The sequence below is a fragment of the Capricornis sumatraensis genome, chromosome 5, assembly GCF_032405125.1.
Source record: "Capricornis sumatraensis isolate serow.1 chromosome 5, serow.2, whole genome shotgun sequence".
Taxonomy (NCBI): Eukaryota; Metazoa; Chordata; class Mammalia; order Artiodactyla; family Bovidae; genus Capricornis; species Capricornis sumatraensis.
In genome coordinates this window covers 55,374,895-55,393,974 of record NC_091073.1, presented here as the reverse complement: position 1 = coordinate 55,393,974, position 19,080 = coordinate 55,374,895, and the positions used below count along the sequence as shown (strand labels likewise).

Sequence of the window (19,080 nt, the reverse complement as noted above, 5' to 3'; positions counted from 1 at the left end):
CACCACTAAGAGACTAACACACACATGCTAATGATAGCAGGCTAACACACACACAAGACAATTTTCACTCTTCAAATTTTGTAACTGCAGCATTTTCTTCTCCCTGCATTTGTCTCCCCTTTGACTAAGATGCTGGTGAAAATACCAGTAGCAACAGGGAAAATGAAGTGAGGGCTAGAGGATTTCAAAAACTAAACACTGAGCATTGAAATAATGATTTATGGACTAAGTTGTAGATTCAAATTTTGAATATTCAATTAAATTTTATTCAAAAGGCTCTGTGTCTATCTTAGTTTTCAGAAAATACAAACGCTTCTCGCTGAGCACCCTTCTTTATTAAAATTCAAAGTATTTTCCTTTAGACTTGATTTGATACTGAATATATTTATTCAATGATTTATTTCTATTTTATGTGAATGAGAGGGAAATCATTGAGAAACAAAGTATTTCTTATGTGATGAAATTATAACATTTCAGTTAAGCAGCTTTATCCAATTCAGATTTTCCATTGATATTGCTTTTTAAAACATAATTTCCCCCAATAAAAAGTAATGTGTTGAATATTACATGTTATAAAGCCATAAGCTTACTGAAAAATATTTTTACCTTAAACATATGAAAACAGTAAAAGTATCAAAATATATACTGCGATTTCCTAACATCTTTTTCCCCAAATTGTATTTATGGATTGTCCTAACAAGTCTAAGGCTATTAATTCAATGATTTATGCAACTTTTATGGTAACTTGACCATATCTTATAACTTGACCATATCTTGACCATATCTAACTTGACCATAACTTATCCAGAGCCATCAGGATAACATGATTAAAAAGGTAAAATAAAACAGTTTGGTCTGAAATACCTTTTCAACATTTGTTAAATTCTAAAGAATTTTAATGCCTCACAACAAAATCATTTGTAAATCTTAAAGTTCAGAGTACAAATTAGGCAACTTCTACTTTAAAAAAAGATCACAATTTATATATTAAATTCAAAGATCTTCACTATTCTCAAAGAAATTACTTTTGACTTTATCTTTAAACAAAATGTATTTCTCCCAAGAGAATACTTACTGAGTAGATTCTGACTTTTTATTTAGGAATAAATTTCTTACAAAATGAAAGTTTCACTTTCTTTCTCCTTCCCAGTTTTTTTCTGGGGCATTAGCCAGTCACTAACTTATACTCTGCTATTAAAAGAAAAGGTAACTAAAGGACACTCCTGGACCCAAGTAAATATTTCACTAGTTTCACCAGCTCTAACAAAAATCCCCAAGGGAACAGCCAATCAGTAAATCACCAGAGTGAGTCTACAACAGGTATGTGAAAATGACATTATTACCTACTCCTAGAAATGCAATCATCTACACAAATCAATCATGATTTCCAATTTTAAAAAGTGACAAAAAACCTTAAGAATTCCCAAACACACCAAGTTTAAGCATGCCACGTTTTCAACCTGAAGTAAGTCACAATTTCCTTGGACTTCCTTTTTGTCTGAGTCTATACATAAGAGAGACTGGTGGTGCTCTACAGGCTAGTACCCAAGAGGCATTCTTGAAATAGGTGAAAACAATGTCACAGTGAGTGGCACTTAGGAAGCAGGGCTAGGGGCCTGCCACATATCCAGGAGCTGTCCCAAGTCCCCCACAACTTTCCCTCTGTTCATTCCTTTCTCTAGAACCTTCAGGATGACTATCTGAGCCAACAGAGGATCTTCTTTCCACACATAAACAAGCTATTTTAATTCAGCTTTAATAAACACTAAATTATTCATGGTCAACTCCCATGTAAATGTGTGTTTTAATTTGGAACTTTACCAAGAGTCATTCACTATTTCAGTGAAATCACTTTACCCATGACAAATCTGTTCCCTGTATCCCAGTCAGTGACATGGCAAGCCTGGATCAGGATTCTTTTGCAATGACTGCGCTTATGGCAATGTCATGAGAATAGGTGGGAACACCCATCTAATTTATCTTGTCTTCCAATATAGTCATGCAGCAGTTATATATGGAAATGAATAATATTTTATTATAAATTACTTCTCTGTCACTTTATATCACAATTAGGGCAATGTATTGCCAATAAAGGTCCATCTAGTCAAGGCTATGGTTTTTCCAGTGGTCATGTATGGATGTGAGAGTTGGACTGTGAAGAAAGCTGAGCGCTAAAGAATTGATGCTTTTGAACTGTGGTGTTGGAGAAGACTCTTGAGAGTCCCTTGGATTGCAAGGAGATCCAACCAAGTCCATTCTGAAGGAGATCAGCCTTGGGATTTCTTTGGAAGGAATGATGCTAAAGCTGAAACTCCAGTACTTTGGCCACCTCATGCAAAAAGTTGACTCATTGGAAAAGACTCTGATGCTGGGAGGGATTGGGGGCAGGAGGAGAAGGGGATGACAGAGGATGAGATGGCTAGATGGCATCACCGACTTGATGGACGTGAGTTTGAGTGAACTCCGGGAGTTGGTGACAGACAGGCAGGCCTGGCGTGCTGCAATTCATGGGGTCGCAAAGAGTTGGACACGACTGAGCGAGTGAACTGAACTGAACTGATTGGCTATTTTTAACATAGCCTACTTATATATGCAATTTAGCATACATTTCATTGGGACATAGTAAAAGGGGAATACAAAGTATTTCATGAAAAATGAAAAACTGGGTCTGCTAGATATGCAAACCCTGACCTAGAATACCATCTAAGGCTCCTTGCAGCTCCAGCACTCTTTGATTCTATGAAAAACTTACAGTTCGGCAAACCCTGATCATTAACAAGCCTCTACCTCTGCACGAGTTTGAAAGCATTGCAATTAAGTTAAAGAGATAAAAACATGTGGTTGCTAAGGTGACACATAAAAACACAAACTCCAGTAAACACTCCAACATGGGTGTAAGCAGAGGGAAATGCCTCGGTGCTGATGACTTTTACAGGTAAACAGAGAGGGACGGGGGCTTCCCTGTTGGCTCAGTAGTAGAGAACCTGCCTGCAATGCAGGGGACACATATTCAAATCCCTGGGTCAAGAATATCCCATGGAGAAGGAAACAGCAACCCACTCCAGTATTCTTGCCTGGGAAATCCCATGGGCAGAGGAGCCTACTGGGCTACCATCCGTGGGGTCATAGAAGAGTCAGACATGATTGAAAGACGGGGCACAAGAGAGGGAGAGAGAAGTATCTAAGGGAGAACTGAAGGCTTCACATCCCTTTGGTCTCAAGAAGCTGCACAACTGGTCTTACAGGTGACTGCTCCCTTATTCTCTCCTTGGGTTGAAAGTCACAGTCTTGAGTGGTGAACTGCCTTAGCATTTCTCCCACAAAGTTCATTCAAGAAAATACACACCGGCAAACAATGTAAGACTCCTGAGAGTCCCTTGGACTGCAAGGAGATCAACCCAGTCAATCCTAAATGAAATCAACCCTGAATAGTCACTGGAAGGACTGATGCTGAAGCTCCAATCCTTTGGCCACCTGATGCGAAGAGCTGACTCACTGGAAAAGATCCTGATGCTGGGAAAGACTGAAGGCAGAAGGAGAAGGGGACGACATAAGATGAGATGACTCAACCAACATGAGTTTGAGTAAACTCTGGGAGATGGTGAAGGACAGGGAAGCCTGACGTGCTGCAGTCCACAGGGTTGCAAAGAGTTGGATGTGACTCAGTGAGTGAACAACAACAAAACAATGCAGATGTTCCAAATGTGGAACAAGACGGAAACCTCTCACTACCGAACTGTGCACAGGTTTACTTAGCAAATCTTATCATTCAAAAATCAACACCCTCAACTCATCACTGGCATGAAGTTGCTATAACCACAATCCATTTTCTTCTGAGACCATCATTCTCTTCATCAGATTGAAGAATCATTATTATCCCCAGAAAAGCAATTTCCAGGCTGTGAAAATGACTTAAGTCATTACTTCAGGAACTATTGCCCCTTTCCCCACACAACTGGATTCTCAGCACATGCACCATCACTACGTCTAACCATTCACCTCTCTTACCTCTTTTCCCACCATATTAGCACCCACATGGGGGAACACTGCTTATACATTCCACAAAGTTTCACATGTTAAACTCCCTAAGACAAAGTTTAAGGAACTATCTCCTGGTGAAAAAAATACATCCATACTTCCTGTATAATAAATATATCCCTCTTGATTAAATGACCAAGAATCAGGAAACACCTGCTTACATACAAAGTATTAAATATAAAACAGAAAAAAAAAAAAACCCTCAAGTTTGGCTTACAAACCTAATCTGGGGAGTAACCAATTAGAAAATTCTACATCAAGAAAGTTTAAAAACATTTTTCTTAAGAAAACAAAACTTTGTTGAGGTATTCTAACATATTGGAAGATAATTCTTTGCAAATTATGAAAAGTTAAAAATTACTATATGATCAGATGAAAAAAGTAATAAAACTATTTAAAGATAAATATGTATATATAAAGATTTTTTTAAAATTTTACTTTACAATACTGTATTGGTTTTGCCAAACATCAACATGAATCTGCCACGATTTAGTTTTTAACTCAAGAGTTTCTGAAAATAAGAAATCATTTATAGCTTATATAGGAAGAAAAAACCCTCTACTACCAGCAATTTCTTTCATAAATGATTTGCTTAATTTTTCCTCACTGGCCTCACATACATGTAGGGTACCAAGCTACAAATTTCCTGAGAACTTATGTTTTTAATCAAAGAAATACGGGGAATATAAAACGATTTCAGAAGCTACAGAGTTTTAATTCTCAAGTTCCTCAAATCAGACAGTTTGGAATCATTCTCTCTCTTTCAATGTCCATCTGACCTGAGGGTTTGTTAGGGCTTATCAAGGTTATGGGTTGGTATTCAGAAGGAGGGGCACATTTTAACCTGAGGTAACATTTTAAAGCCACGTGACTCAAAAATTAAGAAGCAGCAGCTTTGCTATTGGCCATCTGAGAAAAGAAAGTGACACAGAAATGGGACTCAGCCCTAGAAGGTTCTTACCCGCAGGGCCTCGATGACGAGGTCTCTGGCCTCCAGCTCCCCTTCCATCACGCTGAGGAGCATCCGAAGCTCTGATTTACTGAGGGTATCCACATCAAACTCTTTTTTCTGTAACACAAATTTTAAAAAGTGAAAAAGATTCATAAAGGTATGCAATGGGTCACATTTATCCCAATGGCTCAACAAACCCAGGGGACACTGGGGACCCATTCAGCAGCAGACAATGTAGGTTCTGACCTTCTACAAGAAGGAGTTTCCCTGGCAGCTCAGACAGTAAAGAATTTGCCTGCAATGTAGGAAGAGCTGGGTTTAAGCCCTGAGTCAGGAAGATCCCCTGGAAAAATGAATGGCTGCTGCTGCTGCTGTTGCTAAGTCGCTTCAGTCGTGTCCGACTCTGCATGACCCCATAGACAGAAGCCCACCAGGCTCCCCCGTCCCTGGGATTCTCCAGGCAAGAACACTGGAGTGGACTGCCATTTCCTTCTCCAATGCATGAAAGTGAACAGTGAAAGTGAAGTCGCTCAGTCGTGTCTGACTCTTAGCGACCCCATGGACTGCAGCCCACCAGGCTCTTCCGTCCATGGGATTTTCCAGGCAAAATGAATGGTTACCCACTCCAATATTCTTGCCTGGAGAATTCCATGGACGGAGGAGCCTGCTGGGCTATAACTGAGTGACTAACACTTTCACTTTTTATGAGGAGAGGTAAAAACCACAGACAATATTCCACGTCTCTCCACTAATGAGATCTATTTTCCCAGCCTGACTGCCCACCTGGCTTCAGGATCTCTTCAGATTATACCACACAAATTTAAAGTCCCTGGAGTCTATATCAAAACAGGCCCAGTCTGTGTTGGGGAGAAGTTACAAGGGTAGCAAAGAAAGCATGACTGTATTCCTAGAAGGGCCCCAACATAAAGGCTCCTGGGAGGTTATTATAAATTCCAGGACATCCAATAATAACAGGTCATGTTTATAGAACACTCTGCTGCAGAGGCCACCAGCTAGCAGCCTACAGCCAAATCTGGCCCACAGATGTGTGTTACTTGGGCCACAAGGCGTTTTGTTTTCTCCAGTCAGCACTAAGAAAATCTCAAGATGTCACCAAAAAATCCAGATCACTGGCTTCTCCAAACTCAGATGACCGGGTAACCCCAGATTCACATTCCCACAGGGGAATAAGTCACCGAGTCAAGTAGCAGCTGCCCCTTTAGAAGGAACATGCTCTTTGCTACCTCCACAACCACACATGTTCTCACACACACACACACACACACTCATGCATGCAGGCAATATGATTTTAAGAGGCCAGGCCAGCCACCTCATGGAGTCATCTGGGCTGCTAGTTAGGTGTTTCTGAAGGCCCCGCTATATGGTTATCAAATGCTTTCTTCCACAATGCTTTTGACTTCCTGCCATTCCGTAAGGCCAGCTTTATAGGGAGCTGAGGCTGAAGTGAGTGAGTCTGCTTCCAGAGACCAGTTATCCCAGGAGGCGATGGCACCATGGTCCTGGGGGGTCATGATCCTCACCCACTGCCCATGCAGCCCCGTGCCCTTCTCTACCATTCCTCCTTGATGACTGCATCCCACTGACACACCACGGCTTCTCATTCTTTTGTTGCCAACTCTGCCCTCTTTCCTCACAACAGCTTTTCCAAGCAGGTCTCCTGACAGCTATCTCACAGACGAAGCTGAAAGAGGACGGGTTAGCATGCTGACCGCTGGGCCTGGGTAAGTCCACAGCCCCAGCACCCTCCAAACATGCAGCCCACTGCTCCTTCCCATCATGACTCATTTGACAAACCCAGTCACCATCCAAAGAACTCGTGAAGAAACAGATCTAACCTGTCAGATCTCTATCATCCCCTCTATTTTTCAAATTAGAACACCGCAACTCAGAAGTCAGATAATGTACCCAGATCACACAACCAGGAAAACGGCAAAACTGCAACCAAGCACTGTGTCTTGCCTGCACCCTTTTCCAGCATGGTGCCAACATTCTAGAGACGAAAACAGTGCTAAGCTATCAATAAGCCAATGAGAACCAGTTTAGCAACTGTGTATCTGGCACCATACTATCATTGTGATGACAAACAAGTAAACACAGCAAAGCCTATAAATGACTCCAGGGACTTCCAAACAGGTATGACCAGAATCGGTCACTTCCCAGTTGCAAAAGAACCTTCTGGAAGGAGATAATGGTGGTATAAAGGGAAACAGAGACCAGAGCTAACTGGTTCTCTGAATAAGATTTTTAAAGGATCGTACCCTTAAAATTGTTTCTTTTTGCACATACATTCAACAAAGCAGTTATTTGGAAAGGTAGGGGCTAAGGTGGGAAAAAGAGAAAAGAAAACCTGTAGCAAGCCTACAGGATGGGTAGTTCTGGGTTACCTCTGCTTGGAAGATTAACTTAGAGATGTTCACTGTGAAAAATAAAATCCAGTATATTAGAGCTCAAATTCTGCTCCCATTACTTAGTGGCGTCACATAAGCTTTATAACCCAGTTATTCTCAAAATTCAAGCAAAAGAATCACCCGGAGACTTTGTTAACACAGGCTGCTGGGCTTCATCCTTGACGTGCGATTCAGAAAGTCTGAGGTGGGGCTGTGAATTTGCCTTTCTACGTGCTCCTGCTACTGCTGGTGGTTTTGGTCCATGGGCTACATTTGGAGAAGCATTCTGTAACTTATCTGAGTCTGTTTTCTCGTGGGTGTAACAGAAATCCCAGCATCTATCCCACAAAGTTCTTGTGAGGATTAAACAGCAATGTGTCAGTGACACGCACCCCCACATTCACGGCAGCACAATGGCTAAGACACGGAAGCAACCTAAATGTCCATCGACAGGTGAACAGATAAAGACGACGTGGTGCATATGTATACAATGGAATGCTACTCAGCCATGGAACAGAATGAAATAGTACCATCTGCAGCAACATGGATGCAACCAGATCATCATACTAAGTGAGGTCAGTCATATTGAGAGAAAGACAAACACCATATGAGATCCCCTATACGTGGAATCTGAAATATGACACAAATGAACCTATCTACAAGACAGAAAGAGATCCAGGGCTCACAAAACAGACTTTGAGGTTGCCAAGAGAGAATGGGTCGGGGAAAGATGCAGTGGGAGTTTGGGATTAGCAGATGTAAACTATTACATACAGAACAGATAAACTACAAGGTCCTACCGCATAGCAGAGAGAACTCTATTCAATGTCCTATGAAAAGTACAACAGAAAAGAATAGAAAAAAGATTGTATACATATGTATACAATATGCCTACATATTGTGCATACACACACACACACACAGGCGTCCCTGGTGACTCAGACGGTAAAGAATTTGTCTGCAATGCAGAAGACCTGGGTTCAGTCCCTGGGTCAGGCAGGAAAATCCCCTGGAGGAGGGAATAGCAACCTGGAGAATCCCCATGGACAGAGGAGCCTGGCAAGTTACAGTCCATGGGGTTGCAAGGAGGTGTGTGTGTGTGGGTGTGTGGGTGTGTGTGTGTGGGTGGGTGGCTGTGTGTGGGTGTGTGCGTGTGGGTGTGGGTGTGTATGTGTGTGTGTAACAGAATCACTTAGCTATACAGTAGAAATTAAACTTCAATTTAAAAAAAGAATGCATCAGTGAAGTAAGTGCTAAATAAAGGCAGGTGACTGTTATTATTATTAAAGTTGAGAGCTCCCAGATGTTTTAAAAGGGAGGAGTGGGATATTGGCTAGGAGCCTATTTCTTTGAAAATCTACCAGCCCAAGTCCAATAAACTCAGTTTATTGACTATAGGAGAGACAGACTCGTTTATCCCTGTTTTTCCCACTGAGATGGGAAAGTAAGCTGCAATTCTTATGTGCTTTAGAGGGTAATGTTTTATTAATGCTGCTGGTGGTTCTAAAGATTTTAATTAATTGTATATTTTATTGTCCTTGTTTCCCCGAAGCTTCATAAGCAAAGCACTCTACTTTAAAAACTAATAAATTGTGAAAGACTTTGCCATGATTTGATTCACATTAGAGTCAGAAGAGCTGGCCCTGGTTCCATCACCAACACTGCAACATGTGACCTGCAACCAACACGTCTATTCTTTTTAATGCACTACCATCGATGAAAAGGAAAAACCATTTAAAAAACCATGTTACAAGGATTCTTGCTAAACAATATATGCTACAAAGAATGTTAAAAAATAATCTGTCTTAATTTATTAAGTGATGCATTATTTTAAGCATAGTGCATCTATCTGCCTGCTTCTCTGTCCTCTACCTCTCACCCTTGCTTCCAAACTGAAAGTGAAGTGAAGTCGCTCAGTTGTGTCCGACTCTTTGTGACCTGTGGACTATAGCCCACCAAGCTCCTCCATCCATGGGATTCTCCAGGCAAGAATACTGGAGTGGGTTGCCGTTTCCTTCTCCAGGGGATCTTCCCGACCCAGGGATTGAACCCAGGTCTCCCACATTGCAGGCAGATGCTTATAACCTCTGCACCACCAGGGAAGCCCTTGAGTGAAGGTACTTCTAATCTGTGGCCTTCAACAATAAAGATATTATAAGCATATTTCCAAATGGTCACTCTCCAATACTTGATGCTTTCACCTTCTAAACCGGCAAACTAAGAGTAAAAGAAAGTATATGAAATTATGCCATAGGTCTTAGACTGGGTATTTCACAAATAAATTCAAAGAATTTTGGTATTTTTAGAAAAATAAAGCCCAGAATCAAAAAAAACTCATTAAAAATTCTATTACTGTCTCATACGAAGTGTCACTTATCTGACCTGACACATTTACAGTACAAAAGTACTTAGATACAGAAAAAGCAATTATTAAAGTCTCTTGGTTTAAGAGTAAAATGATCATTTAAAATTGTACTTTAAACTACTCTGAGGTGTGATTGACATAAAAAATGCTGTACATATTTAACATATACAATTTGATGAGTTTGAAGGTAAGTAAACACCCATGAAACCTTCATCAGAATCTATGCCATAAACAAATCTATCACCTACGAAAGTTTCCTTTCATCCTCTTTACTATTTTTTTGTGATAAATCATGTAATATTTGAAAAGACTAACTTGAAAACCTAATTTTCAAAAGAAGATACAAGACAGGATAGATATAAATGCCACACTCACACAAAAAAATCAGGATCTACATAAAGGTCCCTAAGCAAATATGATACCCATACCCCTGCCACCCAAAAACCAGAGCAGACATGTTCAGAGACTAAACTTTATTAACACTGGAATAGCTTTTCCTAATTAACAGGGAAAATTCAAATCTCATTTTCTTTTTAATGACAGCAAGGCACTCAGAAAAGGAAGAAAAAAAATCTGGTAAATTTCAACTCCACAGGCCACTCTCCTGCCTACCATGTTTGATGTTTGCCAGAAAAAAGGACTCTAGGAAAAGCTCTTCTTAACACCTAGTTTAGAAAATCCGGCACAGGCAGCCTAAACTAATCCTGAGTCTGGTCATCATATTGAAAGATTTCTTTGGGACATATATACATGGAAAAGGAGACACAACCTCAAACTGTTACTGTTCAACACAAAAGTCTGCAACACTTTAATTTATCTGGGGCAGGTGTAGGACAGCATTCTCCTGAATATTCTCCTACAAGCTTCCGAAGAAAAAGGAAAAATGAGAAACATGACAAAATAGAAGCTGGCTGAGCTGTCATCTTAAATTGCCAGAACTGAACACTGGCCAATACCAAGTTTCCTCCACTACCACTCTTCCCACACTCTTCCTGAAAGAAAAAATCTTACATACTTTGTTTACACAGGAAATTCAAACTTGGTCCTTCAGTCGTGTCCTACTCTTTACGACACCTTGGACTATAACTCGCCAGGCTCCTCTGTCCATGGGGAGTCTCCAGGCAAAAATACTGGAGTGGGTTGCCATTCCCTTCTCCAGGGGCTCTTCCCAACCCAGGGATGGGGATGGAATCCGCAGCTCCTGTGTCTCTTGCACTGCAGGCAGATTCTCAACCCACTGAGCCACAAAGGGGCCAGAAGTCTCCTTAGGAATTAATGGGATCAGCACACTGATAGGTACCAAAAGAGCCTTTAGAAGTTATGATTATGAGCCGCAGTGGCAGAAGTACCCCTCAGATCTTTGCCCATGTGCATCAGCTTGAAGACCCCCTGGAGAAGGGAAAGGCGACCCACTCCAGTATGCTGGCCTGGAAAATTCCATGGACTGTATAGTCTTTGGGGTCACAAAAAGTCAGACACAACTGAGGGATTTTCACTTCATGGTGATAATCTAGTGACCAGATACAAAGCAAAACATGCACTCTGGCTCTTCTCAGACACCAAGAGCATCTCCAATTCAAATCTAGCGGGTTGTGCCTACATTTGATCAATGAATTTACAAGGGAGGGAGGAGGGGTGTCAGAGAAAGCAGATGGATTGAAAGAACGTTACCTCATCTCTTTGGATCTCAGGTTTCTCAGCAGTAAAATGAGAAAGCTGTACTAAGTGATCTCTGAAATCTCTTCCAGCCCCCAAATGTCCTCATTTCACATACCATCAGAGTAACTGGATTATTGGGCTGAGGAAATTTAGGTCATTCCCTGAAGCCTTTGAGAAATATTTGAAGAAAAATTGATTTTTACCTCTTTGCTTAGAAGGTACAGAAATATGTTTTCCTCTCAGTTTAACAGTGGGCTTCCCTTGTGGCTCAGCTGGTAAAGAATCCGCCTGCAATGCGGGAGACCTGGGTTCGATCCCTGAGTTGGGAAGATCCCCTGGAGAAGGGAAAGACTACTTACTCCAGTATTCTGGCCTGGAGAATTCCATGGACTGTATAGTCCATGGGCTTGCAAAGAGTCAGGCATGACTGAGTGACCTTCACTTTCACTAATAATTAATAATGCATTTAGAATTTTTTGTGTAAGCAAGATTCATGCTTTGGGAATGAATGTAAAAGGTTGTAAAGAAGAGGAAAGCAATGAAACTCATATTGAGACTTCAAGGAGAAAAAGCAAAATTTGAAAACTATCATTAACATGGAAAAATTAAATCCAGGTACAAAGAATATTTACACTCTTTTTTAAAATGTGTAGCCAATTATAAGGATTTTCATGATGAAAAGTACATGTGTTCATGGTCTAAACCTGTACCTCTGCAGTCATGTCGTGCTTTGAGATTATTTCTTCTGATTTCTTTCTATAGGGAGGTAAGAGTATTCCTGACCAGAGTTGCACACTTCTGATCTTGTTCTTCCTGGTTCTCCTCTCTCCTCTAATTGATCTGAATCCCATTTTCTTCAGGACATAGCTCAAAGCTCCCTTCCTTAGGTCTTTCCAGACTCAGAAGTCTCTCAGTCTCAATTCAGTCTTAAGAGTCTGTTCTGTTAGTTTATTGACAAGTAATCATGCTCTGCTTCCTGTGTGTCTTCACTGTTTTATACTTACTTATCCATATTAACTCTCCATTTTCTCACCTCTACTAGATGTGTCAGGACAGCAAGAGCAATTACATCTTTGAATGATTTTACCTAACACACATGCCTCCCACTTTGGGTATGAAAATGCCTCTTTTGCTCAGTATAAAAACACAAATCATGTAAAATGACATGTTAACAGATACACCAATCTTGCTAAGACACAACGTGATGGCCCACTCTAAGGGCAACTAAGTAACAGATAGGTCATTTTCAATCATTCTTCAAAAATCATTTACAGTAACCTAAAGTAGGGCAACTTGGCATGCGCCTTTAAAGCCACATGCTGAGAACTTGGCCTCAGCTCTCCATGGCCATGCACCTCAAATCAACCATGCAGCCGGGGGTCTGCCACGCAAGACAAGCAACTGCATGTATTAGAAGGAAGTAAAACCAACAAGTAAACAGACTGTCAGGAAGGAAACCTGGTAATGGATGTAATTAATTTTAAGTAGGAGAAAAGGGGAATGAAAAGCACAAATATGGCTCAGCCAGGGGCGGCAGCATTTCATAATTAAGGACAGTTACCTCCCTTCCCTTCTCCCCCTTTCACAATTCCTCTAACCTCCATTTTAACTCTGGAAAAGAAGGGCCACATCTCAGACAAAACAAACATCTATTTCCATCGTAACTCATTTATTTTCAATATTAACAACACCTCACATGGGACATGGATCATTTTCACATATGAGCTGGCATGCAGATAGAATGCATGGAAGACTATCACTTCGATTATCTGTAGGTGGCAAATGTCAGCACGCTGATTTTCAAGTGAAGAGCTAAGACATGGACAACTAAATGAACTGTCTTGCAGTTACAAAGCCCTTCTGTAGAAGAACTCAGGCCTTTGGCATCACCTTGTTGCCTTTTCAATGAAATATAAAAATGTCAGAATCAAATCATTTGCAAACAAGTATCCATTCCAGGTAGCAATGTTAACTTGGCTCCACTGCACTTACTATAATAACATTTTAAATTCATGTTCAACATATTTGGTTATTCATTAATAATTTACTTCAAGAGAACAATTTTTTCCCTCCTGCATTGGCAGGTGGGTTCTTTACCACTAGTGTCACCAAGGAAGCCCCAATTTTTTTTTCTAAAATCGAGATTTACACATGGATGGGACCACACTGTGCACAGCATTAATACTATGATGCTGTTATTTTTGTGTAAGTTATTTTAACAAAGTAAAATTTTAAAAATCCTCTGCTATCAATGTCATCATCATCATCTCTCTTGTAACTGTTCTCCATTTCTTTACCTAATCGTCAAAGACAAGTTTCCTTTTCCACATAATATAAGCCCTGCAAAGGAGCTCCAACAGAGAATACAACCAAGTGTATTCAAAGAAAAGCTGCCTTCTAAAGCAATGCTCAGATGTGCTTAGGTGGTCAAGTATGCAGGAGAAGAAGGGAGAGAAACTGGCACCATCCCTTCCTGGGCACATTCAAATCTGAATTCTAGTCCCACACTTGTGGACATCTGCAGACAATTCCAAATGTCCTTCCTGCCCAGTCTTTCCTTCTACTCCCTCTTCCTGTTTCCAAGCTTTCCAGCATCTCTCTTGACCCCTTCTCAACCATCCTCCCCCTCCACACACCCTAGTGGGTGATTTGGCCTTGACTCTATTATTAGAAGAATTCAGCAATGGAGAGGTGCAGTTTCCATCCCTCCACCACCACAACCCCAGCCTCAATCATTGTTCTGATGAGGGAAAATCTAAAGGGAAAACTAACCATGTTGGAAATTTAATTAAAAAAAAATCTGTAAAGCAGCTGAAATATCACTGAGAAAAGCAGTTTAGAAGGGAAAAATATAAAATGAAAACCAACAACCACAAGAATCAGAAGAAGAAGAAAGAAGAGATCTGTAACATCTGTATTCACACAAATCACAGGCCAACGGCTTCATTACAATCTGGTAACACATGAAGTAAGATTTCTAGTTAGCCTATCAACATTAAGGATTATGACCCAGGCTCTTGATGAATGTTCACTTTCTTTATTCAACAAATATTGGTGGAATATCTATCATGTACCATGTAGTCATGTACAGATGTGAGAGCTGGACCATAAAGAATGCTGAGTGCTGAAGAACTGATGCTTTCAAACTGTGGTGCTGGAGAAGACTCTTGAGGATCCCGTGGGGAGCAGGGAGATCAAACCAGTCAATCCTAAAGTTAAATCCAGAAAATCTGTTACCTTAATTACCTTGAGATTCTCAACCCTGAATATTCATTCATTGGAAGGACTGATGCTGAAGTTCTAATACTTTGGCCACCTGATGCTAAGAGCCAACTCATTAGAAAAGACACTGATGCTGGGAAAGATTGAAGGCAGGATGAGAAGGGGATGACAGTATGAGATGGTTGGATGGCATGACCGACTCAATGGACATGCGTATGAGCAAACTCCGGGAGACAGTGAAGGACAGAGAAGCCTGGTGTGCTTCAGTCCATAGGGTCACACAGAGACAAAGATGAGCGACTGAACAACAGCAACAATCTACCATGTGCCTGGAACCGTACTAAGAAACCTCTGCTTTCACAAACAAAATCCACACTGCTCTTCTTGAGGAAGGAGGCTGCTCTCTCCCAGTGAGCGCCTTGCTGTCCATATGATCAACAGCAGATATCTGTATATGGCTAAGTACTAAGCCTGTGAAACATTTCTCACTTCATAAAGTTATGTGAAGCACAGGAGGGTAAGACCAAGTGGGAATCTAGGAATGGATTCAATCATAGAAGAGGAGAAATATTTTTCTCTTAACTAAGTTACTCCTGTGAGAAATATAACAATGATGACAGCAACAATAATGAAGTCCATAAAACAGATGCAAATAGAAATATACAAACTTTTCAAGAAGAAACAAAGCAGCATCCTGATAAAATCATGTATATTCTTACTTGGGGAATATTTTCGTACATTTTTTCCAACTTCTAAGCAGTTTTTCTAAAGCACATAGTTGAGACTGAAACCTCTATGCTCATCTTTGTCCCAGGCCTCCTCTCAAGGAATCCCGGAAACCAGTCATACTCGCACACTGCTACCTGCAGTCTTCCTGTCCAAGTCCTCCATCCTTCTGTGGAATGCTTCCAGATCTTTCCACCAGGAATCCTCCCTGTGACTCTCCCCAGGTTCTTGCTGCAGTTTTGTTTTTTTTGTGTGCCTCTCATGACCCCATGGTCTTGGATTTGATTCCCTGGTGCCTGTGAGTTTCTACCACTGCAATGCTTTACTTTAGAACAGCAAAGATGTTACAGTATCTCCATCTCTGTATGTGTTTGGTAATGTGTGTTAAATCCAGAAAATCTGTTACCTAAATTACCTTGAGATTCTCAAAACTCTATAGCTGCCACATAACTATAATTTTTAAAGAAAACTTAGCAAAATTGGCTTTAAAAAGTTCTATTGGGTTTATATTCAATATTGTCACCTGGGAACACAACTTTGAAGGTGCTAGCTGTTAATTTGTTTAACATCACTATTGTGCATTCTTAACAAAATTACTGTCCAAGTTTTTTCTTGTCACTATCACCATGACAACAAAATTTGGTATATTAACTGCTCCAGAAAAGCCTAGAAGAACAAGAATATTGGTCCAGTTCCCAAACATAGCTCTAAAAAGATCTGTGTTTTCCTTTTACTCTTAAATTCTTCGGTGACAATTAAAGCCAGGAAGATTTCTGCTTTCCATGCTGCCTTATCCATTAGGAGTTAGTTTCAAAGTAGAAATAGCAATATAGTCGAAGAGACATCACATTTGGCTAAGACGCTGAAAATACTCCAGGCCTCCAGCATGGTTCACAGCAAACACTATTAATATGGTCTACTGAAAAATGTAGTTGTTACCTTAGCCTTATACTTTGGATGCTTTCAGGATTTAAACAGCTAAGAACAAGGACCACAACTAAATTTAAAACACTCCACTGAAAATCATATTAAGCTGAAAACTATAAATTAAACTTGTCTCTAAGCAACAATCTAAATAGTCAAAACTTAATGAAAACATTCACTTTCAAAAATAGCCTACCGCTTTGGGTCTCTGTTGGCTCATTACTGCCAAATATACATGTAAAATGCATAATATATAAACCGACTTGAAATAACTTTCAAAAATTCAAAAAAGAATTATCCACTAAAATAATTAAGTCCTCAGTTGCCATAAACCTAAAATGCATAATCATGCCTTTAAATTTTAATCATTAGACTAGAGGCAATTATAATGACAAATATTCTTTAATCTAGTTTTTCTTTAATTAAAAAATCAGTCTACAGATTAAGAGGCAGCTATAGGCAGATTGTACGTTACTTCAAAGATAAATGTCCAGTTTACCACATATGAAGCCATCGTTAAAATTTCACTAAATACCAAACATTTTTAAAAATATTAGATTAAGAATTCTTACTGCATCTCCTCAGAACCCTATAGGAGTCTATGGAAATAACAAAGGAGTTTCACTTTCACAGGTTTTTCGTGGCTATTCTAATCCACCAGGATGACATGATCAAACCTCTACCTCTAAGCAGTTAAAATATCAGACTCCTGAAAATTTCAACAGCAGAAAGGGAACACTAACCTTCCTAACACAAAAATCTGCTTGTGTCTAAAGCTCTGTTTGTAATCTTACCAAATAAAATGATTTGGTAGCTATTATTTGGTAGTAGGAAGCGACTGACCATAACTCAGCTGTTTTTGTTTGGTTTAATTATTTGATGATTAAAATACTGAGTGTATAGAAAGAAACCCATTTTAAGTCAATTAAGCAAACAAATTCAACCTTTCTGGGAAACAAGAAACACACCTCTTTCTTTTCCCTCACTCCCCTCCCCATCTCTTGGGGATGAAGGTACCCAATCATTTCAACTTCTCAGAGAGGTTTGTTGTCTTACTAGCTAGCTTCTTTATAGTACCTTACACAGGGGAACTGATCTCCTGCATCACAAGTAGGTAGGTTTCATATGAAATCGTAAGACATTTTCTACGTAAAGAATGAGCCATCAATTTCCCTAAAAGTTTCAAATCAAAACTTGCCAGTTTCACAAGTGGAAAACAGCAGCCCTCCGCCTCAGTGTTTCCTTCTCTCCCTGTTTCTTTTTTCCTTCCCAGGCTCAGCTCTTCACACGGCCAAGTAGCTTTCCTCCACATCTCTCCTTCACCTCTCCAGAAAGCCATATCTCCAAACAGAGGGGTAGGAAGTTAAAGCAGCCCTGGATGTTCACACCTGGCCATGCCCTCCGGAGGCTACTCCTTCACCGACACTGGTCAGGTCACGGGTGGGAAAAAAGCCAGGGCGTCCACGCTTGGCTCATGGGATCCCGCCAAGGTTGGAAGACGCTCCCAGAGCTGCGTTTCTTTGCAGATCCTTGCAGCTCCTCCCGAGCTGTTTCCCCCCAAAACATTTTCACGCAGGTATTGTGCGACTGGCCTTCCCCCAAGGTAGGGGCTGGAAACTAACCGTTGAGCCTCTGTGCACTGGGTATTCTGGGGGTGAAAGGAGGGACCAGCAATAGATGGAAGCTCATTTGGCTTCTAGATCCGAGCGAAGAACAATGTGTTGATACCAGGTGCTGCGCCTCAAACCCGCCGGGGTCTTGGGAAGAACGAGGACATCTCGGCCGCCTCAAGCCCAACCATCACCAAGTGATGGGGCAGCAGGCAGCTAGGACCCAAGCGCCCGCGCTCAGCGGCAGCAGCGCCCACAGCGGGGCATGGGGCCGCTCCCAAGGGGCCTCAGGCACGGAAATACACAACACACACACACCCCACACACACATACACACACACAATGGGCATCCCGACACCGGATCGGCGCCGACCCACCTCCCCCACGCAGCTTTCCGGGTCCGCGGAGAGGTGCCAGGCACCCCCGAGACACGCGTCCACAACCACGCGAGCAGCCAGAGGCGAACAATAGGGGGTCAAGCTCGCCAGGAAACACACCCCTGCCCAAACCCGACCGCGGCAGAGGGGCCGCGTGCAGGGGCCGCACAGGACGCATGCATGGAGCCCGGAGAACCGGGCGGACCGGGGTTGCTGCCCGCGAGGCGCGCAGAGGACAAACGAGATGCCCAGACCAGGCGACCGCCTCGCCCCGGCCTCCGGGGATGAGGCGACCCCGTGGAGGGCGCACTCCGAGGAGAGGGCACCGGGAAGCGCCCGGGCGTGCGGAGCGCCCCGGGGGGCGCCCAGCCCGGCATCGCATGCCCACCCTGGGACCTCGATTACCGCCGCCTCCGCCGGGGCCCCGGCCGCGTCCTCGGGGGCGCGGGAGAAGTCGGGCTCGCAGCTCGCGCCGTCCGTCGCCATCTTCCTGCTCTAGCGGATCCGAAGGCGAGCTCGGAGCGGCGGCTCCAGGTTCAGCCCTCCCGGCGCGGGCGGCGCTTAACCCGCGGCGGTCCGGGGACGCGGGCGCTCGCAGCCGGGCCGCTGCCGCCGCCGCCGCGCTCCCTCCGCCCCTAGCCGCCACCCCCGCCGCCTTAACCCGCTGCGCGCCGGCGCGCCGCCCGGTCCCCGCCCCGCCGTGCGCACAGCGCCGGGCCGGCAGCCATCCGCCCGCTCGTCGAGGTACGAGAACTGGGCACATGCCCAGGCCGGGTTAAGGCCCCGAGCGCAAATAGGA

At 42.3% G+C, this 19,080-nt stretch overlaps 1 protein-coding gene across 1 annotated transcript in view; it reads right to left on the bottom strand.

Annotated features, from left to right (window-relative positions):
* Positions 1-18,767, bottom strand: part of CTTNBP2 (cortactin binding protein 2) — a 172,050-nt gene extending 153,283 nt beyond the window's left edge. Inside the window, exons 1-2 of the mRNA XM_068972796.1 lie at positions 18,687-18,767; positions 5,000-5,107 (exon numbers count right to left, since the gene is read on the bottom strand). Of these exons, the coding sequence (XP_068828897.1) occupies positions 5,000-5,107; positions 18,687-18,767 (189 nt within the window). The remainder of the gene's footprint in view (positions 1-4,999; positions 5,108-18,686) is intronic.
* Between the last annotated feature and the right edge of the window lie 313 nt (positions 18,768-19,080).